The following is a 27942-nucleotide window of genomic DNA, read 5'->3' as shown; positions in this document are numbered from 1 at the left end:
CCGTATTGATTTTACAAAGAAAGATGGTAGTGAGACATGTTCTCCTTCCCTAGTGACGGACGGAATACGTCATAAAGTAACGAGGAGATTATGAAATTCCATATCTTGAATGGGTATGACGGGGAGCCGCCCTTCTTTGAGGATCATACGAATGGAAATGTGCCGGTATACAGGAATCCGAGGAGACGGATATAAACAAGTTATTATCTCTTATTAGACACTCTATTGAATAGTGTTACGCCACCATGTCATCAATCCGACGGAGTCGGCCTTGGATAAGCGCAGCTGTTGCAAAGTGCACGCTTGACTTCCACATATATTATGCCACTCCTGGTCTGTTTGTAAAATTGTAGATTGTGGCTTAATCGGTCACGAGGATCACACATTGACATTATGCATGTACGTATAAGAAAATGAAGATGAAAAATAAAGTATCTATAGAAGAACAGATGACAAAAAAATACTGAAAGCAAAAGGAAAAGAAAGCACGTCAAAGAGAAAGAATCAAAAGGATCAAACAAAATAAGCCGAAAATAGATGAAAAAAACCGAAAGCAGATGAAACATTTCTCTCCAGGCACAGTGCCGCCCTCTGACCACCCACGTTCCTTTTTGCCTTCCTGGAACAAGTGATATACCATGTCGGTGACCCCGCAGTATTGGTCAGTAAATAAAAATAAAGGCGTAGTACGAATAGCAAGGAAGAGAAAACGCAAGCGTCAACGGGCCGCGAGAATGTGAATACTAGGAACAAATGGATAGCACCCTAGATAGAACAATGAAGAGGATTGTTTGCGCCGTGTACAACCAGTTCCGCCTGGACCTGCATTCAGTAGCCTCTAAGCTCACGACGGCCTTGGACACGGTAGCCGAGCAGGGTGCGTCCAGCGGTTCGGAGGGCAGCCGACGTCATCGGATTGTTCTCGTCATCTTGTGTATACACGTCGTTGTTGAGATCTTGCAGCTGGATGGCCCTCTCGTAGCGTGCACGGATGGATCCTTGCCGGTGACGAACAACCGGACCAACAAACTCGTTGTTTCCGGGCGAGACAACGTGCACCATCCACTCCGGAGACGTTGGGGTGGTATTGGAGTAGCCCATATTGTGCCAAGAGCGAACTGTGACACAGCCCGGTTCGGACACCAGCTCGATGTCGGTCGGACACCTGCGGCACGAGAGATGCTGCTTTGCAGTGATGCCCATGTTGGCATTGGCAATGGCGTTTTCGATGGCCGAGTTGGTGACGGCCGCGATGTGGTCCGCGCCGGTTACGTTGGCATGAGGGCAAATGTACAAGTGCCCAATGGAGATGGAATCCAATGGTTCGCTCTGTGGTCCATCATGTCGAGACACCTGTGTCGACCGATACAATAGGAACGACGGACAACGCTCCGTGACAGTGACAATGGGCCGGACAAATTGCCTGATGGCAACGTCACAAGCATCCGGCTTCGACGAGATTTGGTAGGGTCGAAGGAGTCTGTGGCGGTACTCCGGAAAGGTGCCGGATATGCTCATGTGCACGGCAAACACCATGTGGTGGTATTTCAGTCGGTAGCCCCAGGCCAAATCGCCAAGAACAAGGTCGCTTTCGCCGTGCATGCAAAAGGTCGCAAGACGAGCCTCGGCTGACTTCACAGCCGGGACATCCCCGGTGTTTCCAACATGAATGGCGCCACAGGCAGCACAATCGGCCTCGGCATCGTAAATTTCCGTTTGTGTAAACTGAAAAACACGTCAGAAAAGGGCGAGGAGCAGATTGTTCCACGAGCTACTTACAGCGGGATCGATGCGGATCGGCGGCTCATGCGACACGTGCTTAGGTGTGTCGATGGGGGCATGATGAGCATGGCCAGAGTTTTCTGTTTCTTCCCGAGTCAGTTGATGTCCTGGTAGCTGCTCGTAGGGCTGAATTTATACAAGAAGAGACAACATGCCGTTGACGGGGACGGGGACGCGTGCATCGTGAAGTGGGAGTTCATCGACCTCGTCATGACCTTGAGCTGTGGCCTCGAGCTGCCGCGTCGCTTGCTTGTAGGCGTTGTAAGCCATGATGGATATGTTGCCAGTGGAAGTGATAAAGTTGTGGTGCATGCTAGTGTCACTGATGCTGAGGTGTCGATGTTACAAGGCGCAAAATGGTCAAAAAGAAGCAGAAACCGCTCGATAAAAGTAGCAAAAGGAACACTATGGCTGAGAAAAAAAAGAAGGAAGAAGAGAGACAAGGAGAGAGGGAGAGAAGGTCACATTTTATCTCTCGGGAGTTTTTGACATCCACTTTACCTTGGAGCCTTGGAGACCAAAAAGGAAGGAGCGAGGCCTCTGCACATTTGTAACAATAGCATAAAAGCTCAGAACAATGGTAAGAAGAGACGAGAACACCCAAGGTGTGGTGGCTGGGACAACGGCGAGCTCCAATGGTGACGAGGTGCCGAAAAGGCTGGAAAAGCAGACATCAGACGACTATGAATCACCACCAGGTATTCCTCACTTTCCGTGCGTTCAAGGTTCCGAGCCATAAATTTACCATAGATATGTCAAATAATTTCACCGTGTTAATGAAATACATTCACGAATGTCCTCCAATTTTCCCGGAAGTCATAGGGCGACTTGACGTCAAATGGTCAAACTTGAAGCATCTTGGACGTTTGGACGCAACTGGCAATACTCTGTTTCAACGCCTCCATTACTCCCACGCTACAATTTTATTCCAGTCCCTTGATAGCGAAAATACTTCCACTCCATTCAAATACAGAAAGAAGAGTTGGATCCGTTTTCGTGTGCTGTCGATTGAACTTGAGATCATCGCCGTCTCGTACGTGTAGATGTATGTTGTTCGTCTGACTAATCAGAAAAATTACTGCCTTTGGACTAGCGCGATCTATGGTCCTGTCAACAAACCCCCACTTTGTTTACTTTCCAGATGCCGTTTGCAGAATCCACCTTTCATTCACTTCACCAGCATCCATTAAGGGCTTGCATACAGCGGTCGCTTCCAGAACACCCAGCAGCCGCGACATTCCTTTCACCCTGACTCGACCTCCCATCACGACATATCCCTCCCTCGACGCGTCTCGTCTTTGCAACTCGACCGAACGCGTTTGCTTTTGGCTGCATACTCGACACGACCACACAATGCCACCTCGCACACGAACACAGTCCTCGGGCGCGATGTCAGCACGATCGACGCGCTCAGGTTCCTCCCGCCGCTCGGGCGGGTCGACGGACGCGTCATCCGTTGACCTCGGTGCTTCAACACGCGCTTCGTCCGTCTCTGTGTCGGCGTCGACGTCGGGCTCGGCCTCCGGCTTCAACAGCTACGGCTCCTCGCCGACACCCACAGAAGGCGCGCCGCTCGTGCCGACGACTACGCCCGTCGACATGGGCCTCGCTTTCGGCTCGGGCTATGGCGGTGCATCCCTCGACGCGCTCTACGCGCCAACGGCCACGTACGTCAACCTCGTGCACATGGACCAGATGGCGCAGTACCTGCAGGCGCCCGAGACGCAGCAGAGCCTCGACACGCTGCTGGCCGTTGTGAAGGTGCGGACGGGGAAGAACGGTGACAACGACAACGACGACGACAACACCCCAGACTATCATACGGCGCTCGACGAGCTGGACTACCTCGAGGGCCTGTTCAAGAAGCTGCGCTTCTCGTACAAGGAGCAGTTGACAAAAGAGACGGTCGTGCGGCGGATTTTGGAGCTCGAGCTGCCGCTCCTGACCGCCGCCGACATTGACCGCATCGTGCAGAGCACCGAAGCCGAGCGGCAGCGGCTGCGCCAGATCAAGAGCAACGGCCGCGAACAGGGCGCTGCCGCCGAGCGCCTGGTCCGCGACCTGGCGGCCGAGCAGCGGTACCTGGCGATGGCGGAGGCCGAGACAATACGCCTGCCGGACCGGGTGCTGCGGCTGAGGCACCGGCTGGCACGCCTGAAACTGGCGCTGCGTGCCGAGCTGGACGCGATCGACCGAGCCAGTTCGGGTGGTGGAGGCGGTGGAGGTGGTGGGAGGACCGTGCCGCCTGCAGCCTCCAGCTATCCGTGCACCACGTGCGGCCGCAGCTTCTACTCGGAGGCGTTCCACCAGCTGCACCAGGCCATGCACAGCTTGGAGAAGGGCCAGAGCGCCTCCGAGAACGAGACGAACAGCCTTGTCGATTTTGGCGACGAGGCCGCAGCAGCAGCGGCCACGTCTGCGACGGCCATGCGGCGGTGCCACGGCTGCAGCCAGATGGTGCCGGCCCTGTTTCTGGACAGCGCGCCGCCCAAGGGCGAGTCGCACAAGGCCTTCCACGCGCGCATCCAAAAGGCCACGGCCGAGGCACACCAGCAGCTGGCGGCCGCCTCGACAACGTCGGCATCGACATCGAGCTATGCGTTGGTGACGGACACTGGCAATGGCAGCAGGCTCGACCTCACACCGCACGCCGAGACCGAAGAGGCCGTACGCCAGCTCCAGCGCAGCGAAGCGGACTTGGCCGCCCTGGAGAAGCGCGTGCGGGCCGAGGCCGAGCGGCAGGCAGCGATTGAGGGCGAGATGACGCAGTCGCTGCAGCACTTGCGTGAGTCGGTGGGCAGCATCCGGCTCGAGATGGCGCGTATCGAGCAGGAGGCCGACCGCATGGTGCAGTACATTGAAGAGGGTCGAACTTACTTGGGGCGGTCACTGCAAGAGCAGACAGACTTGTTTGATGTATTATTGTTGGGCGATAATGATGAGGAGGCGGATGACGACGGGGATAGTGATGAAGAGATGCAGGACTAGGGGGTCCGGCAGATACTAGCAAGACCTCTTGCACGACTATGAAGACATGTGTATGCTATTTAGATATGGGATACCTTTTTATACAATTTATGTATAATTTATTTATGATTTTACAGAACTCTGCTGGTGCTCCTAAGTAAGGGTATAGATGCGACATGAAAGCAACAAACCGAAAACGCAAATCCCATGCTATGACATCCCGTCCATGCCGTGAAGTATGCAGTCCCCCTGCCAAACGCCAATGTCCATGCTGTATTATTTCCATTTCCCTTTTATCCTACACCCCAATACCTCCCACCTGTTGGGCCACCGACAGGATGACCTGCCGCTTCATCGTGATCTCGTGGGCCACCGTGCGGCCGCTGCCCGCACGGTCAAAGCACGCCTGCGCCTGCCCGAGATACCACCACGCGCGGCCCATGTGCTGCTTCATGCGTCCGGCCCTTTTTGCTGACGGTGTTTGGGGGGACGGCCCCGCCTCCGTGCCCGCCAAGCCCATGCAGGCATCGGCCAGCGACTGGTACAGCAGCGCCGACGTCTCGGCATGGCCTGTCTCGAGCGACCGCGGCAGGGCGAGGCCCAGGAGCGTGCGGGCGGCGCGGAACTCGCCCTCGGCGACCAGGAGCCGCGCGACGGCGCCGACGGTCTCCCACAGCAACACATGGTAGCGGCGGCGCAGGCAGGCCTGGAGGGTGTGCAGCAGCAGGGTGACGGCACGCAGGCCGCGGCCGGCGCTGGCGTACAAGGCGGCGCGGGCCAGGGCGATTTGCAGCAGCACGTGCAGGTCGCCGACGCCCTTGTCGTAGGCGGCCTCGAAGCGGTCGAGGGCGTCGCGGGCGGCGACCAGGGAGCCGCCGCCGCCGGTGTCATGACCAGGCCCCCCAAGAATGCCAGTGCCGGTACGATCCGCATCGTCGCTGGCCGCCGCGTCGCTGCCGTCGCTGCCGTCGCCGGCCCGCCGGGTAAGGGAGGCGACGTGGAGGAGGGCGACTTGGGCGGCCAGGTCCGGGTCCATCTGCGACGGCCCTTGGGCCTGGCGGTCGACGCGGGTGGGCGCGCACGACGGGTAGCCGGCCGTGGGCAGGCGGCGCAGCAGCAAGTCCTCGGCCTCGTCGAACTGGTGCGAGCGCACGGCCCGGAGCGCGGCCACGTAGGTCAGGACGTGGCGCACCATGCCCTGCGGCTTGAGCGACGTCAGCCCCTCGGGGTTCAGCTGGTCCAGCACTGCCTTGGCGTGGGCAAACTGGCCGCTCTGGGCGTACTGCAGGGCGAGGCGCGAGGCGACGCGCACGGCGTCGTCAAAGGGCACGCTGTCGTGGCGCGTGCGCATAAAGGCGCGGCCGTGCACGACGGCCAGGGGCCCGTGGCCCATGCGGTCCCAGAAGAGCATGCGCGTGCTCGTCAGCTGGCCCTCGAGCGTGGCCTCGCCGTGCTGGACGATGCGGCGGCTGGCCTGGTGCAGGCACGTCTTGGCGAAGAGGGGCGGGCGGCCGTCGCCGATGGCGACACGCGCCTCGAGCAGCGTGGCCAGCGCGTGGTGGCCGTGGAACTGGGAGGCGTCGGCGTCGTCGCGGACGTAGGGCAGCACCTGGCGGCCGTCGGTGGCCTCGCCGGCCAGGCCCTGCAGCTGGTGCGGGCGGATGTGGCGCGGCAGCACGCGGGCGTACATGTAGAGCCACAGCAGCGAGAAGCGCAGCGAGTTGTAGTCGCGGGCCTCGCGGCCGGCGTGCACGGCGTCGAGCATGCTCAGCAGGTCGTTGGAGTGCTCGCCAAAGTCGCGCTGGATGACGCCCTTGTTCATGGGGCCGACGTTGTAGCCGAAGGCGGCGCCGACGCCCTGGCGCGACACGAGGTCAAAGTAGCGGTGCAGCTGGTCGTAGGCCGTGTTGATGTCGCCCATGCGCCAGGCGTCGAGCAGCCGGTAGAAGGTGGCCTGGGACGGGATGGGCGTGGCGCTCCGGATCACCGCGTCGGCGGCGTCCCGCAGGACCGGCGTGGGCCGGAAGCCGATGCGCTCGCGCTCAATCAGCATCGTGACCAGCTTCTCCGTCTCGTCGTGGCTCGCCGACACGGCCGCGTCCTTGAGCATGCGGTCAAACACGACGCGCGCCACGGCGTCCGTGCCCGCGGCGCCCCAGTCGGCCTGGCCCTGCGTCAGGACGGCGTCAAACAGCAGGTCGTCGACGCCAAAGTCGTGCGGCCACAGGATCTTGAAGTCGGTCCGCGTCGGGTTGCGGTAGCGCACAAAGTCCTCCCACAGCGCGCAGCGGTGCGCAAACGACAGCTGCTGGAACTCGCTGCACGCCTGGTAGACCATGAGGCCGACGGGCGAGCGGCGGTCCAGCAGCAGCAGATCGTCCGGCGGGTCCTCGATGCCCAGGTCGCGGTGGGCCCGCAGCTCCGCGTAGGTGGGCGCAATGTACATGGCCAGCTGCTCAAAAAAAGCCCCCAAGTCGTCCAGCGCCGTCAGCCGCAGCCAGAGCCGCGCGACCAGGTCGTCCCAGAGCGTCGCGCACAGCGGCACGTCGGTGCCCGGCGGGGCAAACGCAATAAAACAGCGCTGCAGGGCCGGCCGCAGGCTGTGGAGGTGGCCGAGCAGGTCGACGCTCAGAAAGGCACGCTGCCAGCGTGCAAGATAGCGCTGCCGCTGGTTGGTGGGCCGGGCGTAGGTGTCGGTGACGTAGCAGGTGATGAGCTCGAGGATAAAGTCGTCGTCCTTGTCGCGGATGGCCTCGCTGCAGTACATGTCGACCAGCGTCAGCAGGGCAATCCGCCCGGGCGATATGAAGCGACGCATCGTGGGCAGCTGGCTGTGGATGAGAATTGAGAGGGAGAAGGAAAGGAAACTGTCGAGGTGGTCGATGTAATGACAAAGAAGTCGAGGAACGAAGAAGTCGAGGAAGTCGAGGAAGGCGAAATGTCAACAAACGAAGATGCCGCCGGTGACTGGCCAATGGCCATATCAATTGAGCGATGCGGGCGACAAGAGACGCCGAGATAAGGATCACTATCCCCAGTCGTCGCTAGTAAAAAGGTTATGAGTGATGCCTCGCCAACCAGCAGCCGTTGTCGACGCTTGTTCGTGGTGGTGGTGATGCTCGATGTTGTAGCTTCGATTTGGAGCTAGGGGCCGGAAGACGCGTCGCTGAACGCGGGGCACGAAATAGCAAATTTAGCGCTACAGGCGGTTGACGCACTGTCAAAGCATTCAGGGTGCTCAGGACAGTAATAGTGGATCCACCACATTGTCGAGGTTGTCCGACGAGGACAGCTTAGCCATCACGAACACCGACCATGAACACCGTGGAGCTGTTTGAACTCTTTGTTTGCAAATGTATTTCACCTGGCAAACAAACCAGTTTCCTTTGACGTTTTATGTGCCAACGCTTGTACTATGATACAAAGAATCTATGCAACATCTCCAAAGTGCGACACAGGTCATCACAAAAGTAATTCACTTTTTAAAAGTGTCAGCCGGGAATAAATCCTGTTGAGCTTGCCATGGAGTAAATGAAAATAACAAAATGGGTATAACAACCGGATAGAACAGAATGGGCATAAAACAAATGGATATCGCGAAACACGCAACGCTCTTCCCCCACCGATCAAGATGAAACCGCCCCGTCAAGCCACCCACCCAGGCCCAGCGTCACCATTTGTCCCAGGGCTGAAGTCCCGTCGCTCCGTACCACGTTGTCTTCCATGTCCCGCAGCAGCATGTCGATGTAGAAGCCAGCGCCCGACAAGTGCAGGATGTGCGCAATGGCGCGGTGGACGGCCAGGAGGCGTGGCGAGGGCGGGTCGATGGTGCGTGTATCGGTGATGAACAGGGCACGTGTCACGGGCAAGCCGAGGGCTATGGGCACTGGATGGAACGTTTCGATGCGGTATGTGTGCTGTGTGTCGGTGACGGGTGTAAAGAAGACGTCGAAGGAGCCGAACAGCTGGTGGAAGCGCATCGAGAGGGTGAGTGCGTTGCGCGGGCGGTCAATGTCGACGCCGTTGATAACGTGTGCGACGCCGCTGTCAAACATGTTCAGGATGGCCAAGGCCGCTTCGCGCGATTGATTCTGTTATGCAAACCCGGTATCAGTACAGACCGCACAAGGAAACAAACGACAGCTGTGCGCAATTGACACATACCAACTCGAAATTGGTATTGGACTTCATCAGGGCGTGTGGCAGGATGTGTGCCACCTCCAGACCATCAAATAGACTGGGATCCTGCTCGGAGAACAGGATCCCGTCGTCATCACGAGCGTCATCGCCGTATTGCCGTAGCCGAGCAATAAATTCGCGGTCGCTGAACTTGCGAGAAATCACACACCGGTGGCGGTCCCGGACGAGACACGCGCCCCGAAGAGAGGACAACCGCTCAGGTGTGCCAACGAACGCCGGCGTCTCGACTCCCTGTGCGCGGAGGACGGCGGAATGGTAGGCCGGTGACGGCTGCGGCGTGCGTCGCGTCGATGCTTTCACTGCGGTTTGTTAGCGGGCCGGGTCTTGTGCGAGAGCAGAGGGTCGAGATGCTGAAATGCCGTACATGGCAGGAAGAAATTGTCCATCAAGTAATCTGCAAAGCCCACGAACAATGGCCTCAGCTCCCCAAAGTCCAGTTCTGGGTCCGGATCGTCGCCCCCTTCGGCCGCATCGAGATCAAGCGCCATGGCCTTGAAAAACGCCCGCAGGAAGATGTCGCGAGATTCTTCTGACCGTGCATACTCAAAGGTGAGCCGCACCAGCAGTGGCTGGCTGTAGGTCGGCGGCCGGGCCCGCGGATCGATTGGAGGCTCGGCGGCTTCGAAGCGCTCGGCGATGCGATAGAAGATGCGTCGCGCGCGGGCCCGTTGGCTGGGGCCGAGCGGCGGCTGTGGAGACAGGTCGATCACATCTTCTAGCGACGCCTGGTGCCGGTGGTGCGGCACCGGGGAGGTCATCGTGGTGTTCGAGAGGGCGGTGCTTTGTGCCAGTGGTAGTTGGAGATTGGTGATGGACGATATTTCGAAGTTGGCCTGCCAGAACAAGCGCGATTTCTCACGTGCAGGTCCCCGCTTTTTTTCTTGCTACGTTGTACACCAAAGACGCCGCATCATCTCGAAATGCACCTCCAACATCCAGTTTGACAAGAATACGTACGTCCTCCACCAGCTGGACAACTACCTGCAAAATGGCTGGAATTGCCCTGTCCCCAGCGTCCATGTGCTCTGTCGGGGAGTAGGATGATGTGGTGGAGTGCAGGGCATCCCATCCCAGTTAGGTATTACCACAAACAATTCTTGTCAGACATCCATCGAATCAAATCGCAATAAAAATGCGACAGTCCGACAACATCTTGATTCAACAGTGCATGGCTCTCACATGATCCGTTTGGTAGGACCGGGCGTGAAGGCCGTACCAGCCTTCGATGTGGCGACATTGTTGCAACATGGACTTCTCAAGACTTCGCCGAAGCAATCTTCATGTTGCCGTGGAACCGTTTTGCATATTGTGCCGGCGACGCTTTCCTGCACCACACCGCGACTGCGATTATGTCGGCCGAACGGACGCGGCCCAAAGCGGGTGCGAAGACTGGGAGCTGGACGTTCTGGGCGTGTTTAACACCACCATGGAACCCCTGTCCAGTTATTCGCTTCACATCTTTCGCAGCGATCTGCACGTCGATTCTTGGCCAGGCCACTATGAAACGCGGTTTCGGCTGCGCCGCAAGCCTGACGATCGGCCCGGCGACAGACAGAGCAGACAAGACGGCCCAGGCAGACCGTGTCAGCGGCTGAGCGTCGGCCTCAGCTCAGGGACCTGCACCGACCCCGAGTATCGGCCACAGCATGTGCTGTTCTTCATGCACGCCTGCTGCTGGAAGGTGGTTCGTCGATAGTGTCCAGGCCTGTCCTTCTTGGCTCTCTACAAGCTCGGCCAGCAAACGCAGGCCATTCTGCCGCGCAGTGCTCGGCAGCAAGAACATGCGGACGAGCACATGCTGTCAGGACTACCCCGACCTGAATGGATGGCAGAGACAGTGCTGTCGTCGTCGTCGTCGTCGTCGTCTTCATCTGCCTCGATGCGCCGCTTTGTGGAACGCCTCACAGACGTCATGCCATTAGAGCTCCAGCTCTCCATCCTTTGCTATCTCAGCTCGTCAGGCCTCGTAACCGCGCTCTGCCGAGCTCTTGCGACAGCGGAAGTCCTCTTGTCACGGATAGATACTCGGCCAACCCCGGTTTTGACAGTCACGGAGATTCTGCCTCCCGAAGCTAGCGCTGCCGATAGAGGACTGGCAGGCACGCTCCAAGCTTCGTCTGTGTCCATGTTTCGGCATACCTACCTGCATAGGATAGCGTTTTCCCGTTCCCGGGACAGATCGGGCGCCAAAACCCACAACACAACCCATGCATTCGCCATTCCAGTCCGAGCCTTGCCTGTTGTTGGCGCAAAGGCCTGGTTGGGCCCGCACGGCATCCAGGCTCTCGTCCTTGTCTATGCCGATCGGTCGACGTCCCCTATGCTCGGCACCCCCGGCCAGCCAGGCATGACCCATGTGTATGAGGTCTACTATCCCGAGCGCACGTTGCAGCTACTGGTCGATGTATGTGTACATGTGTACATGTGTATTAGAATGACATGCAGTATCGCATTTTCCGCGCCTACATCTGGCAGTATGCTGACGTTTGCAGGATCTTAAAGTCAATCGCATCGGCCTTGATTTGCACCCCTCGATGGCAAAACGAACCATCGCCTGGCCCGAGTGCACCATGCTGAATGCAGAGAGGCCGATCGGGCGCTTCCGCGACCTCTATATGGTCGATACCGAGAGTCTCCCAGGCCAAATCCTACACTACGCCGACTGGCGTATTTGCGGGCATCTGCCGCTGCGACGTCCTAGCGACGGCATATACGCCACGAGTCTTACGGCGTACGGCGACAACCGCGGCGTCTGCGGACTTGTCTCTCACTTTGCGCCGCGGCGTGCCGGACACAGACAGTCTGCCAGCTATTATTCGGTTGGCCATGCACGTGGTCTGCCCGTTCATGTTCCGCTGCATCCGGCTGAGCGCATTGTCATGGTCATTTTGCCTGCCACTCCGGAACGCAGCGATCTCGGCATTGGCGGCAGTCGAAAGGAGGGGCCCTCTTCCCCCCCCCCCGGATGCCAAGGGCCAGAGACGGCCTGTTTCTCGTCTTCGGTACGAGTCTAGGCCGCGCTCTGTTGTTTCCGTCTCAGACCAACGCGTTTCGTTTTGGAGTAAGGTGGTCTGTCGTCGCCAGCGCCGGCAGTGGCGCACAAGGAATGCAGGAAATGCAGGAAATGCAGGAAATGCAGGAAATGCAGGAAATAACAGGGCTTGTCGTCGACATGCAGACGACCGAGCTGGACGGCCATATTAAAAGCACCGGCGTATGTACTGCGGATAGACCAGTCACTAGTCATGGAACCGGTACAGGTACTGCTGCTGGTCACAATACAGGGGCCACGCCGCAGTCGTTCCTTCTCCCGATCGTCTGGCCATACCCACTCGATAAACATCCGATTGTCGGCGCTATTCGCACAGCGTGGCTCTCCTGCGGGGGCATCCGGCGGTTGCATATCCAGCGGCAAGGCCCGCGGTGCTCGGGTCTACGCATCGACTACGTCAGCGGCTATTCCGAGGTGCTCGGCTGTTGGCGTCCTCGCGGTCTCCCCATCGAGAGCGAGCGTATCGACGTTCGCTTCATGGCCACAAGTGCGTCGCACACCGGCCGTCCCCTTGCGAGCGTGACCGAGGAGATCCTTTTTGACGTGGACCGGCCGGTTGCGACGATGCCGACGGCCCAGCCCACCGCGTTGACGTTCCGCTACTCGGAGCCCAGGAAGCACACCTGTTTGTGCGAGCGGTTCGTGCGGCGGCCACGAGACTGCCGTTACGTGACGGACATTGTCGTCGGTCAGAGCACAAAAGGGCCGCACGACGTCGTCTTCTCGTGGGCGAACGCGCCGGCCGGGATTGCCTGGGCATACAACGACTCATGCGACCTTGTGGAGTCGTGGGACGGAGCACACCGCACAATTCCAAGGGACCAGAAGAGCCTTTGGCCGGCTCGGCCGCTCTGGCTCGTCGAGACGGACATGGCAGACTAGGCTGGAAGTCTCCAAGTAGAGATCGGGGTCCTAAATACTCCTTACAAAGAACATTGCCCGCTCAACCCAACGTGTAGGACACTTTAGGAGAACCCAGCAACTGACACGCTACAAGAGTGCACACGGTTTACAACGTTGCCAAAAAGAAAATGGTCCGTTTTGACGATTCTCCAAAAAATTAATAAAAAAATTAAAAAAAAAATCGAAAACAGTGTCATAAATACTCATGGCCACAGTATTCCACGCTTAGGTTTGTTGTGGCGTTGCGGAACCCTATCATAATTATTTATCCGCCCCCTTCTCTCCTTACACCACTCCGCAAAAGATGAGATAATAAACCAACGACAACAATTATTGTCAGCTCATGACTGGACAAACAGTTACAGAGAGTATCGAGGCGTGCGTAAATAGTAGTCGTGAATAAGCAGGAGGAATATTTAAGGTTCAAGTGAGTGGCCGTTGGCTAGACTAGTCGGTCGTGTATTACATTATCAAAGTCACGTAACTTCATATGTTTGATCGAAAAGGTACATATGCACTCCTTGACAGTGAGTTGCTACTTTGCAAACGCACATCATGTATATCAGATTTCAACTGCTACATAGATTGATGAAGGGCTTTCACTCGCTGAACTTTAAAACGTCTACGCCTTTATATGACTCTTCTCTGTCGATTCTATCTTTTCCTTACAAAATAAATTCTCCCACTTCTCTCAAAGCAACACTTTATTCCGATATTGCTTTACCACGCGTCGCTCTCTCAATCTCAGCACTATCTAACTCGACAACTGTCAACATGGACGTTACGGAAATGGACGTTACTGAAGTGGACGTTACGGAAATGGCCATTACTGACACGGACACTACCGACATGGACACCACTGACATGGACATCAATCTGGACACCCCAAATGAAACAATGCCTCTACCGATCGACTCTCAAAACAACACAAGCACAACACAAGAAGATCGGCAACCCTTCGTCTGGCCGGCAACACCCGCTCTCCGGCCGAACGACCCTTATTCCGAAATTCCACCCATCGAGCTTCCTGAGATTCTCGCGTCTGTCGAGACGGATACGTACTTTATCGAGTCCCAGATCTCGCCCTTTGATCAGCTCCGCCACCGGCCGGCCGGCTATCTGCCACCGCGCGAGTCGCCCCCGCTGCCACCTGGTGCCCTGTATCCCATCCGGAAGCTAAAGTCGTCCGAATTCGTCGCAAAGCTGCGGCAATGCGGCCTGCAGGATCGTGCTAGCAGCGTGGACCGCTACGACTATGTGTCGTCCCGGCCCGTGCACCAGCTCGACGGGTACACGAGAATCAAACCGCCTCCATGGGACAAACTCAACGCCGACGTGGATCCGGCCGTCCAGCGTGAGGCAGCGCAGCGGCGCGAGGCGCAGGACAAGATGATTGTGGCGGTAGCAGACTACGATGCCCGCCGGCCGGTGTCGGTCACAGACCGCAAGCTGGTCGACGGGCAGCCGACGATGGGGCCGGCCCGCCAGGAAATCCGGGACCAGCTGTCCGAGCGCGAGCAGTTCTTCTACGTGCTGCCGGCCGATGTCAGGAAGAAGAACAAGGACGAAGCAAAGAAACAGAGCGAGGTGGAGGCCGCACTGCGAAGAAAGAGACTCATCAAGATGCTGGAAGAGCGCAAGGCGGCGAGGAATCAAGAGCACCAAGAGAGCGAGATGGAGGCCGAGGCAAGGCCACTAAAACGAAGACGGCATTCGATCCAGTAATGTAACTAGTACAGACAAGACAGAACCAATAGCAATTGAATTAATTCCAACTCCGTGATGGGTTAGTGTTTGAATATCGGGACAAAGCAGAGAAGAGTTCGTCTGCAAATATGGAATACGACTCGTTGAACTTTATTTGGATATCGTTTAAAAAAAATGAAGCCACTACGCTTAGACGCCAGAGTAAGCGGACCGCAGGCAAACTTGACTGGCTCCGGGTTCGATTCCCGGCCGACGCATTTCCTGTGTTTTTCTCTCCTTTTGACTTTTTATGTAAATACATGTATTCTTACTGTACTTTCCTTTATTTTTTAGGATTTTTTTAATCTTTTTTTCTTGAGTTTTCTTGAGTTTTACTATCCTCCCTCTCTTCGTCCTTTTGCCAAAACAAAAGCATTGAACAGTGTCCTTTGAAAGATTTCTCCGTCTTTGTGCAATATCAACATGCGAGACAAACAACAAACTCGTCTGGCGCACAACGCGCGGCAGAGAACATACTGCTTTGTTGTGAACACCGTAACTAAAAACAATGAGATTCGTCTTGTACAGCCAAACAGCCGCAAGATGACGAACAAGACTGGATTGCACACTCCTTATAAATACTGCCTCTGTCTCACGTCGTCCATTTCTCATTCGAAACCAGCAGAACCACCCTTTCAGACATACAACCGTCTTGCATTCCCTTACAAACAGCACACGTATTTACTAAGAAGGAAAATGGCCATCGCAGCGGTAATCACTTGCACGTCGTCGACCAAGCGCAAGGCGAGTGCTGACGCGTCCGACGGCGACACGGAGCGCAGAAAGCGCAGAGTTTGGTCCGCCAACAAGCCGAATTCGACCTCGGACGGTCTTCTGACGCCCGCCGTCTGCGATTTCAATGCGCTGTCGCTGGGATCGCCCATGCCCATTTCGGGGAACGGCGCTCTGGCCCCAGTCGCTCAGATGGACGTCAACTGCCAGTTCGACTACCCATTTACTTTCGACTGTCCTATCCGGAGCCGCTTCAAAGCGGACGCCTTGGTGGGCAACCACAACGGTACCGACTTTATTGTTCACAGAAACGTTTGTCTGGGATCACCCGTGCCTTTTTCAGGGAACGCAGCTCTGGCCCCAGTCGCTCAGATGGAGCTCTACTACCCCCTTCCCATCGACTGTCCTGGCCAGAGCTACCTCACAGCGGACGCCTCGGAGGGCCACCACGACGACAGCGACCTTTTTGTTCCCCAAAACGACGATTGTCTCGTCATTGACGTCGGCGACGACGGCTACAAGCTGCCGCCCGACCTGGAGCGCGAGCTGTTCGGCCCTCCCGTCGAGGAGCTTCTGCGCATGGATGCGGAGGCGGCTGCGTCGTCGCGGCCCGTCCAACTCTGAGATGTTGGCGACGCCCAACTGGGCGCGTATGCCACTGGTCTCGTAGGATCGTGCTGCCGCTGTAGCTGCGAGCAACAGGAAAAAGCGCTCGTAAGGTTCGGTGTTTCCCAAAGGTGAGTTTTGTAGGCGTAGAGTTGTAGGTGCGATTGGTCTGATTCTCTCTCCTCTCTGTGTCATTTTTTTCCTTCGAACAAATAAAAAAAAATATAAATTTGTCTGCTGCTGGTCAGCACAGACGCTTTTTACAAAAAAAATTGTCCGTTTCCCTATTTTCGTAACTTGTAACTGCTTTTGTTCTCACAAGCAAAGATACATAGGTAAAACGTGAGAAGCTTAAATAATACAAAATACCTACACATAAAACACCAAAGTATGATTTCCTCAAAGACATATTGTCACAAGAATTACCGTAAATACTCGCACATATCGTAAACTTCGTCTTAAAGTGTATGCCGTAAATGCTTGTAAGTCCAGGAAAAATGGGGCAATCTCATTCACTTGAAGATATCGAGTTTGATGGTAGCAGTATACTTTTGGATCTACACCAGACGCTTCCGGTGAAAGTATCGAGTTCACAAGCTCAGAAAGCCGTGAACAATGAGAACGGACAATTCAGACCATCCTCGTAGAGACTTTTCATCGATTATGATTTTCACGTGGTCGTTCTAGCAGTATGGCACTGACAAGTGCGCTACACGATGCTGGCGTGGGCCACTAAAGCAACAAAATAGTGGGGTGGCTGGGCGGGTGAGTGGGCTGTCCTGGAGCCATCGACGTCATTCATTCTCGAATGTTATACATTGGTTCTAGACGGCGATGGAAACAATACGAGTGAAGACAAAGACACGGCCGTCAGGGATGTACTTTGTTCAAAAGTCAGGAGACGCCCCTGGATTAAATACGTAGTATTTATTGATGGTACTGTACCATTTTGCTAGATTAGCGACCATGCTGCGATTCCATAGCTTGTAGCGATCAACGGCGTCGTTTCTTTTGTCACCGCACAACACAGGATAGACAAAACTACAGAATCTACAGATCAAAACAGATCAAAACAGATCACTACAGAGCACATAGTATCTTCCTCACCCACCTTCCACTATGCCGACGTCCATGCTGGACATTGACAAGGAGGCGGCACGCCAGAAATCGCTGCTCGAAGACAACGGCGCCACGCGGGCCAGCAGCACAAAGGCCGACAAAACCATGGGCGAGCAGATTGTCGATGCCCTGCCGATCCCATCGACGACGGCCCCCGTCACGGACCCAGAAACGACAGCGCGCGGCAACCATGTCACCGACACGCCGACACTGTCCCACGAGCTGGCCGTCGACGGCCAGTCCGAGCACGACAAGGGGGCCGCCCAGCAGGCGCACAAGACGAACGAGGTCGCCGATCTCGGGTGGCACGACAGAAAGCAGGACATTGTGTCGCCGCTCGTGGGCGGTCTCGGCAACGAGGAGCTGTGGCTGCTCACCCGACGGTTCAACAAGGTAGGCCGGCCCGGTCCTAGAGCCTGTTATTGACCAGTACTCCTAACCTCCATGCCAGCAAATGTACCACGTCAAGGCCGTCGAGACGCCCGTCCCCGGCAACCTCGACCTCAACATTGCCGACGAAGAAGAGTTCTCGCCCGACAAGCTGCGGGCCAACCTGGAGCGGCTGTACATGACGGTCGGGATGGGCATGCTGGCGGCGTACAAACACGTGGCGCGGATCCGGTCGTGGCGCGAGACGCCGCGGACGGCGACGTTTGCCGGCGTGTACCTCGTGGCCTGGCTGCTCGACTGGCTGGTGCCGCTCGGCGCCGCGACGCTGATTGCGCTGATCGTGTCGCCGTGGGTGCGCGAGGTCATGTTCCCGCCGGCGCCGCTTGCGCTCGTGGGCAGCGACGGCGGCGTGCAGAAGCCCAGGGCCGGCGTGCTCGGCAGCCATGACAGCGCCACGGGCGCCCCGGAGAACCACAAGGGCGAGGCCGCCGAGGCCGAGGCGACCAACTTTGTCAATACGGTGGCATCGGTGGCGCTGGCGAGCGCGGCGGGCAAGCATCCCCAGGGTGATCCCGACAATGGCGACGACGGAGACGACGACAATAATGGCAAGGACGGCAATGAAAAGAACAAAAAGGGCGGTAACGATACAGCGCCGGACCCCACGGCCATCGCTACAGGTGTGGCCGACGCCAAAGACGTGGCCCGCGGCGGCCAGCCCAGCGCCAAGCACGACAAGACCAAGGTGCCCATGGAGACGGCCGTGTGGACCAAGATGCGGCCCGCGATGCACGGCCTGGCCGACGTCGCCGACACCTGGGAGCGCATGGGCAACGCGCTGTGCCCGACGCCGCCGTTCCCCGGGCAGATGTACCGCCTGCGTCTGGCCGCCGTGCTCGTCCCGCTGTTTCTGGTCTCGCTGTTTGTCTCGTCGTACATGTTCACCAAGGGCGTCACGCTCGGCGCCGGGCTCGGCTTCTTTGGCGACCCGATGCTGTCGCGCGGCTTGTCTTTTGTCAACCGCAAGTTCCCGCGCTGGCAGAAGCTGTTTGAGCTGCGCAACACGCTGCTCAAGGGCGTGCCGACCAACGCCCAGCTCACGCTCACGCTGCTGCGCATCGGCGAGGCCAACAAGGCCCCCTTGCCGCCGCCGCCGCGCCGGCCGGCCGATAATGCTCCGCCGCCCATGCAGCCGGCCGCCGTCACGGACGCCGACTTGCGCTCGACGGGCGCCGGGCCGCCGCTCAATGCCACGCCGGCCGAGCTCGACGCAGCCATGTCCCATACAGAGAGCGCACGTGCCGCCAGCAGCAACACGGGCGAGGCCGACATCAACGCCAGCAAGGACGCCAGCCACGGGAAAAAGGGCAGCCGCCTGCTGGGCCTCTTCAAGGGCACCACCAAGGGCACGGTCAAGGCGGCCCTGGGCACCGACAGCCTGCGCGCCGCGCTGGGCTCGCGCCACGCCAAGGAGCGCCAGGGCGTTGTGGAGCCGGCGGGCGGCGATGCGGACTTGACGTCGGGGCCCGTGGAGTTCCAGGCGCGCTACGAGGGCAAGCGCGGAAGCGTGTACATCACGGCCAAGGCGACCATCCCCGCCGTGGCCTTCAGCACGGAGGTGTCGAGCGACCCGGACACGGTGCACCCGCGGTGGAGCATTCCCATTGGCGACATTCAAGAGCTGAAGAAGATTGGCGGCTTCGGGTGGAAGACCAAGATTGTGGTCGGCTGGTCGCTGGGGCGGGAGATGGCGGACGGGCTGGAGATTACAGACCGCACGGGGACGACGTACAAGGTGACGGCGATTCCACTGCGGGACGAGCTGTTCAACCGGCTGGTGGCCATTGGCGGCCAAAAGTGGGAGGCTTGGTAAGAGGGTGTGCGGCGGCGGCCTTTGGTTGGCTGTTTGTAAATGACGCCTGTGACTGAACGAAATCTGATTCGCTCACCAAAAAGCAAGTACTCAAAAGCACCAATCATGATGAAGCGACGCAGTTGCGTCAACGCAAACATCGAACGACGCAGCTGCGTCAAAACGTCCTGTTTGGCTGTGACTGAAAGAAATCTGATTCGCTCACCAAGTATCGATGAGAAAGCAAGTACTCAAAAGCACCAATCATGACGAAGCGACGCAGCTGCGTCAACACAAACGTCCTGTTTGTAAAAAACGCCTGTGACTGAAAGGAATCTGATTCGCTCACCAAGAATAGATGAGAAAACTAGTACGTCAAAAGCACCAATCACGATGAAGCGACGCAGCTGCGTCAACGCAAACGTCGAACGACGCAACTGCGTCGACGCAACTGCGTCAGGTCGCAACTGCGTCAGGTCGCAAGTGCGTCAAAAAGCGACGTTCACGTCTGCGTTCTGATTGTTGTGAGGTCGCATTGTGTGGAAAAGCCGAGAGCGTTGATGGGGTTGCGTCGCAATCGTCATCTCTGCAGGGTTTGCTTCACGTTGAATGCAGTCGTCAATGATCAATCATATTTTATTTCCAAATACGCCGTACGACGGCGACTACGGCAGCCCGTCGATAGTATGGAACAGCTGCGTGGACCACTCCATCGAATCAAGAATCTCGAGCGGCCATTCCTGCCAGGTTGTGGGGTCGTCTGTTTCCATCGGCGCCGGGACAGAAGCATCTGGTGCTTGAGAAGGTGGTGGTGCAGTGTTCGTCGCCTCTGCCGCCGTGTCGCCTGGGGTGTCTCTCCCATGCATATCCCTCCACCTCCATGCCGCACCCCTCGCCTTGAGCCTCCGCATCATATCGCGCGCCAGCCGGGCACTCTCTGAATTCGGACTCAGTGCTTCAAAGACAGTCAAGCACGTCTCGGCGTCGTCCTCAAGGGCAGCGGCATCCAGAGCGTCAGCGTCGACGGGCGTGGACGTTCCATCAATGCCGAGATTGTCGTTGCCATCACCATCGCTACTGTCGATTTGACTGTTGCCTTCACCGGCCGTATTTCGCCGCGCAAAAGCACTTGCAACGACCAGAATCGAGCTCGCATACACCAGACACGAAATCATCTGCCACCAGGGAAAGTCGTGCACAAGATTCTGCTTGTCGACGACATGGTGCAACAGCTGGGCCGTAGCGCGGGCTTCGAGGATGCAGACGGTCTCGTAGCGGCGGGCGATGGGAGACGTGATGGTGGACGCGCCGTGGCCTTGGCCCTGACCATGCAGCAGCGGCAGGCACAGGTACGGCCGGTGGATGACGGCGCGCAGGTGGTGGAACTTGATGGCGAGCATGTTGCGCTGCCGCCTGAAGATGGCGGACGTGGCGGGCGAGGCCTCGGCGGTGTCAAAGGCGTGGCCAAAGTCGAAGCGCAGCTTGCGGGGCAGGGCGCGGCGCCACTCGAGCAGCTGGCGGTCGAGACGTTTTGTTGTGGGGAGCAGCCAGCCGGTGAGGGTGTCGTCTTTGTCGAGGCTGGTATCACCCGTGTCGCCGCGCAGTCCGTTCAGGCCCCGCGGGCTGTACAGATCGCGCAGGACATATCCGATGATTTTGGACAGCGCAATCATGTGGACAAAGTAGTCGCCAACTGTCGGCACGCCAGCATCAGGAGGCTGCTGTTCCGAGGTCGTTCCCAGCCAGTCAATGTCCCCATCTCCTAGCCGCGAGGGCAGCAGCAGGTGGCAGTCCTCATCGTGGATGGCCGGCGGACGGCCTAGCTGCAGCGCCAGAAGGCGGTCTAAAACATACACGGAATACCACACACGGCGACGCAGCTCGGCGTTATGGAAAGCCGCAGCGCTTACTGCATCGCCGTCACGTCGTTGGCCCTGGCCATGCGTGCCGTGTGGAAGACAACCTGCGTCTACATGCAGCCCGATGCTCTGGGCAATGCGCACCGCCAGTCCCAGCGTGGTCCAGCACTTGTCGGTGCGGCACACGGCCAGCAGATAGAAGCACTGGGCCAACAAAAAACTGACTTGGTGCAGCGACCGCTCGAGGGTGTCGGGGTGCATGCTGGCACCACTGCTCCGATGGACACCGGACGAGAGCGCCAGGGCGTGGCGGTAGTATTGCTCGTGGCGGGCGTCCTCGCTGCCTGATGCGGCCTTTTCGTAGCAGGCGCCAATGGCAAAGAGCGTGTACATGGTGGCTAGCCAGGTGTCACTGATGTCGGCAGCGGCACTGTTGGGATCCTGGCCTACGTACCGTTCGTATGTCTTCATGAATAAAGCGCGCGGCAAAAACGGATAGGCGACGTGGATGGTGGAAAAGTAAATGTCCAGATAACGGCCGGCGGCGTCGGCGTCGGGGAACTCGACCATCGTATCTTCGTTTGTTGCTGCGCCGTCCTGCTCATAGCTTTGGAGAGCATCGTCGTCGTTGGCGCCGGTCGAAGTTGCTACATCATGGATCACGGCCGCCAGATGCCCCGATACCTGAGACGAACGGTTCCTCGGTCCCGCCAACGCCCGGTCGACGAGGTTGAAGAAACGGACATCGCTGACCTCGCCCAGATACCGCTCCACCGACCGGGCGGCCGTGGTGGATGACGCGTTCCTCGTGGGCGCTGCAGTGTTTGGCGCCTTGGATGCAGATGCATGCCCCAGACTTGGACGAGCAGGCGCCCTGATTTGTGCTTCATGTACGACTCGCTCGTCCAGCTTCTCTAGCACGTCGAGCACAGAGGGCTGCTCGGGCTCTGGCAGCCTCTGCACCACGGCACGAACCAGGCTGCTGTAGTCCCGGGCCGTCAGCTGTAGTGCTGCAATTGCGTTGTTGTGGGACTCGTCATCGTGGGATAACGGCAACGGCAGCGATGCCGACGCCGACTCTGCCGATACTTCGTCGATGCGGTGGCGTTGGTTGCGTTTCCCGGCATAGCCGTAGAGGCACTTGTACCCGTACCCCGTACACCGGCCGCAAGCAGGACGGGCTCCGTCACACTGGAAGCGAAGAACGTCAGCAGGGCCGAGGCCACAATCGCATTTATGTAAGTAAGGATGCAGGTAGCTGTAGGCAAAGCTTGGCTCTGCTGGGGCGTTTACCTTTGACTTCATGGCACGGCACGAGTCGCAGGCGCGAAAGACTCGCTTCCGCTTGGAGCCCTGGTCCCCTGCCAATCCGGCCATTCTCCAGGCTGGCTTGCAAACACGAAACCAAATGAAGGGAATATTGGGATAACTCGGAATGGTTGTCGTGTTTATTTACGAGCGGGTCGCAGTTGCCGGTTGTGCAGGTACGTGAACGAGACTGACTGACCACGGCAGGAGCAGCCCATCACCGGATTATGCGAGTTATGCGATTTATCCGGCTTAGACGTATCTGGTATTGCATTTGATTGGTGGCAGAGATTAGGCTCTGAGACCCACCCTAGGAAGGCGCTGTAAAGCAAATACTAGGGCGGCCCAAATCCGCTAAAACAGTTCATGTCCGGGCTAGTCAGGCTTTGTTCCAAGGCTCGACAAGCAGGCCGGCATGGCCCAAATCAGTTACTTTGTAGGGGCAAGACCTGGAAGTCTCCTTTGACAGACAGGTGCCCAATCGCCGCCCAATTGCCGACTCACTGGGAAAGTGGGCCCCCAAGATCCAAGATCCCAAGACTGGGAAAAAGGTGGGGCGCGTTGCCCTGGAATTGGTGGAATTTGCCTCAACCGCCTCGCCCCAAAATACCGCCCAGATGCCGGCCAGATGCCGCCTCAAAATCGAGGTTTGTCCGTGAATTTGGCGAAGTTGGGAGGAGTTCGGGCGGGTCAAACAGCCTTCCTCGTGTAAGTCGGGTTTTGTGGAGCCGAAATCCTTGTCGCGTTTGGGCGGTGACGACGGCTCCCACCGTTGCCCCCCTACCGCACGATTCCCAGAACTTGGGATCTTGGAACGCCACGGCCGATTTTCGTAGTTTAGTTTGCCCTTGCCGATTCACGTTTTGCGTGGGTACTTTCAGCAGCGCGTTCGGCATTGGGCAGCGATCGGCATGTTCAAAAGCACGGGGCATCTCTTGGCTGTCGAGGGCGTGTTTTTCATGGCCCGTCGGTGTGAAGCCAGTGATGTGTTTCAAATACTTTATGCTGCTTCTCGTTTCTTGACCTTGCTCCTGACATATATTCTCTACCACTTTTCTCCCCGTCTTCCTTTCCATTGCTCTCGTCTGACCGTACACCATTATACCGCAAACAACATACACACACACAATGAAGCTTGCCTTATCAGTCAACAAGCCCTTAAATGGGCACGTCTTCCAGGCCACTGACAAGGTCCAAGGCCGCGTCGATGTGCAGATGGACGACGTTTCCGAGACACCAGAGGTCCGGGTGGTATTTCAAGGTGAGATCTGCCGACGAACGGTCCAGACTGGCTTGACGGTGATGGAGGGCACAGCAAAGAGTCAAAACTTGGATTAACTTCTGACATCCTGCAGGCATTGCCAAAGTCACACTCAAACCAGGCTTCGACGCAAAGGCACAGGTCGGCGATACCCACAAGCGACAAAGTTACAAAGTGAGTCGACGTCTCTGGTCCACGGGGTCCAGTACAATATTCCACCGAACGAGTACGCGTCTTAACAGTCGTGCAGATCTTCACCTCCATCCAAGTCTTGCATCCGACGCAAGCCAACAACAACACGCTGTCCGCGCCCTTTGCGTTTGCTTTTCCCGACACCGCCCGCTGCTGCGGCCGGGCCACCACCGCCAAGTCGGCCGTCTGCCCGCTTCCGCCATCGACACTGCTCGTCACACCGAGTGTCAAAGTCCGTGTCTCTTATGGCGTCACAGCCGTGTGCCGTCGGCCGGGCAGCGGCTTGTACCACCGTCTGCTGCACCGTCCCGTGACCGCCCGCCAGTCAGTCACCTACGCACCGCCCGTTACCGAGCAGCTTCTGTACGGCACGGCGGCTCCATTTCAGTCCATACAGCCGGTACAGGCCCGGCCATCCACGGTGTCGCTTCCGTTGTCACCACCGCAATCGCCGCCCACATCGCCCGTGTCCATCGTGCCCGACCCCCTTCTGGATGCCCACACCGACGTCACCGATACCGCCTCCGGTGCCCGCCAGCTCGTCCGCAGCACGGCCTGGATGCCGGCCAGGAAGCTCGGCATCGAGGAACGAACCAGCACCGACGCCGCGGACGCGTGGACCGCCAAGGCGCAGAATCCACCGCTGCTCCCCGGCTGTCTGCCGGCGTACTCGCCGGCCATGTCCCTCGAGATGGTCATGCCGAACCTGCCCGTCATCACGCCCGGCCAGCCCCTCGACCTGGGCCTGTTTCTGCGCACGCCGCGGTCGCTCCTCGACACGGTGGCCGACACCGGCTGCACGCTCCAGCTGTGCAGTCTGTCGGTCCGTCTGCGCCGCCAGATCCACGCACAAATCGGCGCAGCCACGCGCGTCGACGACACGACGTGGCCCCTCTGGTCGGTCAAGGGCAGCGTGCCCATTCGCCAGGAAAAGGTGGACATTTCGTGTGGCGGCAGCGGCAGCGGCGGCAGCGGCAGCAGCCACGGCGATGACAACAACAGCGACGACACGGCAGGGGGCATCCATCTCCCCCCAGCCACCATCGCGGCCATCCAGGGCCAGCCGGGCTTTGCGACGTGCTTTGCCTCGCGCGTCTACACGCTCGAGGTGGCCATGGGCGTGGCCGCTGTGACGACATCGAGCACGCCCCCAGGCAAGAAGCCCGTCGTGCCCAAGGCGGACATTCAATACACAAAGACGGCCCTGCGCGTCATTGTCTCGGAGCCGCCACCGGACTACGAGTGGAATACGAGCGATGGCGAGTGAGGAGGTGACAAATGACGCGGCGGAAGAGAGCAGAAAAAGAACAAGCGAATTCCTTCGGAGTCCTCGGTTTGAGTTTTGATTTGAGATACCATTTGTGCAGGTGCAGGAGCATTTTTCGGCGTTTACTTTTCCTTTGTTTCCACATAGACATTTTCACGCTCTATTCTCGTGTAAGTCATGCAAACGCTGCAGGTCCACCGTCATCTTTACATTCCAATCATACGTTGAATGGTCATCTTTCTGCGAAATCAGTCATTTTCGGTGTTTGCTTGTGAGAAAAAATAATACAAAAAAAACGTGTTAGCACACCCGTTAGTACGCCGTTAGTGGCAAACGGCAGCCGACGTCGGTGGAAGGTCGCTAGAAGTTCAGTAGAACGCCGGGAGGATTGCCCTGTGACGTATCGTCTTGGACAGTAGCGTTACGTGACCGCTAGCACCACCACCCACAAGCGACTTTGCCGACTTACACATCTGGCTAGTCCGACTTAGCCGGTCCAACCGACTTTTCCGCTCAGATCGATCGCGACAAAAAAATGTGAAAATTGACCCTCAATCGTGCTGTCATATTTACTCGGAAACGGGAGCAAATGGGGATAAGAGAAAGTCTACAACTCATCAACTCAGTATCATCAATTGAAACTGACTGTTCCATCTAATTCTACCCATCAAACCGGCAGTCGCAAGCCACCGGGGGCTCTTTCCTGCAGCATTCCTCGCGCCCGCCGACGCGGCAGAGCGCGTCTTGCCCCAAAACAGCATTTATTTACTTCCCCTCTTTGGGAGCAACATAATACATGCATCTATACCCACGACATTAACCAGAGAGACTACTACCAGCGCTGGACACTGGCCGGTGGCCCGTCCCACAAGGCCATGCATCGACACGGTGTCGAGGCAGGTCGGCAACGACGAGGCGAGAGTGGAGACACAGAGACTGGAGATACCCGCGACGAGGCCGCTGACAAGCCGCAACAATATGACGTCCCACTCTCGTACGTCAACCTCAACGAGGCTGAAGCCCCGCCGCCCGTCCAGAACCCGGATGAGCTGTCTGTCGCCGGCTACCGCAGCCTCGAGGAGAACCGAGAGGAGGATGCCCAGCTCGAGAGGGATGCACAGAGTCAACGAAGGGCCGCCGACGCCTCAAGAAAAGGCCGCCGTCGCTATGGCACTGCCGTCCCGCGACCGCTCGTCGAGCTCTACACCGTCGCCTACCTCGTCTTCTTCTCTCTCTGGGGTACACTCGCCCGCCTCGGCCTCGCGTCCCTGACGACCTACACCGGCGCGCCCGTCTCGATTGGCATCTTGTGGGCCAACTTTGCTGGCACGGCCGTGCTGGGCTTCCTGGCAGAGCTGGCGCCGCTGATCAACCGGGACCATCCTGCGGACGAGGAGGAACAGAGCGAGGCCGATAAGGAGGACCAACGCGACAGTAACCGCGATGTTACCAATGCCGGCCCGGTCAATGAGGTTAACGGCGCACCAAACAACGCCGCTGCCGTGTCATCAGCACCTCCGGCACCACCAACTGCCGCCACCGCACCCGCTCCCATCAAACGCTCCAAACCAATCCCGCTCTACGTCGGCCTGGCCACCGGCTTCTGCGGCTCTTTTACCTCCTTCGCCTCCTTTGTGCTCGAGGTCTTTGAAGCATTGGCCAACACCCTGCCTGCGCCACGGTACCATCCGGGCGACAATGACGATTCTACACAAGTCGCCAGCCGCGGCGTCGGTTACGACATTATGGCCCCTCTCGCCGTTCTCTTTTTGACCGTCGGCATGTGCTTGTCGGCACTCAAGCTCGGCGCACACCTCGCCATTGCTGGCAAGCATGTCGCTCGTCGAGTAGGTCCCAAGTCGTGGGCACGTACTCACACTACTGCACTCCTCCGCATCGCCGACAACGCCGTCGTCTTCCTCGCATTTGGCTGCTGGCTCGCCGCTGTGCTCCTAGCCGTCTTCCAGCCCGGCCCGGCCAAAGCCAACCACTGGCGCACCGATGTGCTCTTCGCCCTCGTGTTTGCACCGCTTGGCTGCCTGCTGCGCTTCTACCTCAGTCTCAAGCTCAACGGCACCTTTGCCACCTTTCCCCTCGGCACCTTTACCGCCAACATTTTCGGTACGGCTATGCTGGCCATGGCCTGGGACCTGCAGCACGCTTCTGCCGTCGCCGCCACCCGTCTCGTGGGCTGCCAGGTCTTGCAGGGCATCATGGACGGCTTCTGCGGCTGTCTCACGACGGTCAGCACCTGGATGGCCGAGCTGTCGGGTCTCCGGCGGCGGCACGCCTATGTCTATGGCGGGGTCAGCCTGGCCACGGGTCTGGTGGTGGTGGTGCTCGTCATCGGCACCCCCAAATGGACCATTGGCTGGCAGGAGCCGATTTGTTGAGTGAATCAGGGACGAACAAGGAACATCCAACTTAAAAAACACAGTTTAAATAATGAGCGTCGCATGCTTGCTTCTTCGAAATGCTAGCTGTTTAACGAAGCTGGAGTATTACTAAACTGCCAGATACAGTCTAAATAATGTCAATTACATTATAGCATATCATGGTATCAATTGTGTACTAGACAGATTTGTCGACAGACATATCTCGTTGCTAATACCCAACCTTCTCGGTACCGTGGCCGTATCTTCCGTCTGCGAGGCCGCAGGGGAGAGACAGAGTCTGTCTTTCTCTGCGGTGGATTTAGCATTGACG

The 27942-nt window shown here is 57.9% G+C and overlaps 11 protein-coding genes across 11 annotated transcripts; 8 read left to right on the top strand and 3 right to left on the bottom strand.

Moving 5' to 3' along the window:
* Positions 1-828: 828 nt before the first annotated feature.
* On the bottom strand, positions 829-2094 carry SPBR_05032 (uncharacterized protein; the record flags this gene model as incomplete). The annotated part of the gene is made up of 3 exons (XM_040763309.1): positions 829-1725; positions 1780-1862; positions 1998-2094. The coding sequence occupies 3 exons, from the start codon at positions 2092-2094 to the stop codon at positions 829-831; spliced, it is 1077 nt and encodes a 358-aa protein (XP_040615490.1).
* Positions 2095-3135: 1041 nt separating this feature from the next.
* Positions 3136-4770, top strand: SPBR_04915 (zinc finger transcription factor; the record flags this gene model as incomplete). The annotated part of the gene is made up of 1 exon (XM_040763192.1): positions 3136-4770. One exon carries the CDS (start codon positions 3136-3138, stop codon positions 4768-4770), a length of 1635 nt encoding a protein of 544 aa, XP_040615489.1.
* A 317-nt stretch (positions 4771-5087) lies between these two features.
* Positions 5088-7597, top strand: SPBR_04699 (uncharacterized protein; the record flags this gene model as incomplete). The annotated part of the gene is made up of 2 exons (XM_040762976.1): positions 5088-5205; positions 5274-7597. The coding sequence occupies 2 exons, from the start codon at positions 5088-5090 to the stop codon at positions 7595-7597; spliced, it is 2442 nt and encodes an 813-aa protein (XP_040615488.1).
* A 778-nt stretch (positions 7598-8375) lies between these two features.
* Positions 8376-9707, bottom strand: SPBR_05011 (uncharacterized protein; the record flags this gene model as incomplete). Its single annotated transcript, XM_040763288.1, has 3 exons — positions 8376-8840; positions 8914-9248; positions 9314-9707. The coding sequence occupies 3 exons, from the start codon at positions 9705-9707 to the stop codon at positions 8376-8378; spliced, it is 1194 nt and encodes a 397-aa protein (XP_040615487.1).
* Positions 9708-10195: 488 nt separating this feature from the next.
* On the top strand, positions 10196-12883 carry SPBR_04674 (uncharacterized protein; the record flags this gene model as incomplete). Its single annotated transcript, XM_040762951.1, has 4 exons — positions 10196-10633; positions 10688-11353; positions 11442-11951; positions 11990-12883. The coding sequence occupies 4 exons, from the start codon at positions 10196-10198 to the stop codon at positions 12881-12883; spliced, it is 2508 nt and encodes an 835-aa protein (XP_040615486.1).
* A 795-nt stretch (positions 12884-13678) lies between these two features.
* On the top strand, positions 13679-14629 carry SPBR_05183 (uncharacterized protein; the record flags this gene model as incomplete). Its single annotated transcript, XM_040763460.1, has 1 exon — positions 13679-14629. One exon carries the CDS (start codon positions 13679-13681, stop codon positions 14627-14629), a length of 951 nt encoding a protein of 316 aa, XP_040615485.1.
* A 717-nt stretch (positions 14630-15346) lies between these two features.
* SPBR_05315 (uncharacterized protein) lies at positions 15347-16006 on the top strand (the record flags this gene model as incomplete). Its single annotated transcript, XM_040763592.1, has 1 exon — positions 15347-16006. One exon carries the CDS (start codon positions 15347-15349, stop codon positions 16004-16006), a length of 660 nt encoding a protein of 219 aa, XP_040615484.1.
* A 1101-nt stretch (positions 16007-17107) lies between these two features.
* On the top strand, positions 17108-19370 carry SPBR_04736 (uncharacterized protein; the record flags this gene model as incomplete). The annotated part of the gene is made up of 2 exons (XM_040763013.1): positions 17108-17500; positions 17559-19370. 2 exons carry the CDS (start codon positions 17108-17110, stop codon positions 19368-19370), a joined length of 2205 nt encoding a protein of 734 aa, XP_040615483.1.
* A 644-nt stretch (positions 19371-20014) lies between these two features.
* On the bottom strand, positions 20015-22585 carry SPBR_04687 (uncharacterized protein; the record flags this gene model as incomplete). The annotated part of the gene is made up of 2 exons (XM_040762964.1): positions 20015-22399; positions 22502-22585. 2 exons carry the CDS (start codon positions 22583-22585, stop codon positions 20015-20017), a joined length of 2469 nt encoding a protein of 822 aa, XP_040615482.1.
* A 1059-nt stretch (positions 22586-23644) lies between these two features.
* SPBR_04931 (uncharacterized protein) lies at positions 23645-25236 on the top strand (the record flags this gene model as incomplete). The annotated part of the gene is made up of 3 exons (XM_040763208.1): positions 23645-23777; positions 23872-23951; positions 24028-25236. 3 exons carry the CDS (start codon positions 23645-23647, stop codon positions 25234-25236), a joined length of 1422 nt encoding a protein of 473 aa, XP_040615481.1.
* An 875-nt stretch (positions 25237-26111) lies between these two features.
* Positions 26112-27629, top strand: SPBR_04957 (uncharacterized protein; the record flags this gene model as incomplete). The annotated part of the gene is made up of 1 exon (XM_040763234.1): positions 26112-27629. The coding sequence occupies one exon, from the start codon at positions 26112-26114 to the stop codon at positions 27627-27629; it is 1518 nt and encodes a 505-aa protein (XP_040615480.1).
* Positions 27630-27942: the final 313 nt, after the last annotated feature.

Source organism: Sporothrix brasiliensis (genome assembly GCF_000820605.1).
Source record: "Sporothrix brasiliensis 5110 chromosome Unknown Cont21, whole genome shotgun sequence".
Taxonomy (NCBI): domain Eukaryota; kingdom Fungi; phylum Ascomycota; class Sordariomycetes; order Ophiostomatales; family Ophiostomataceae; genus Sporothrix; species Sporothrix brasiliensis.
Note: the sequence above shows the minus strand (reverse complement) of the source record. Positions and strands in the feature narration are given on the sequence as shown.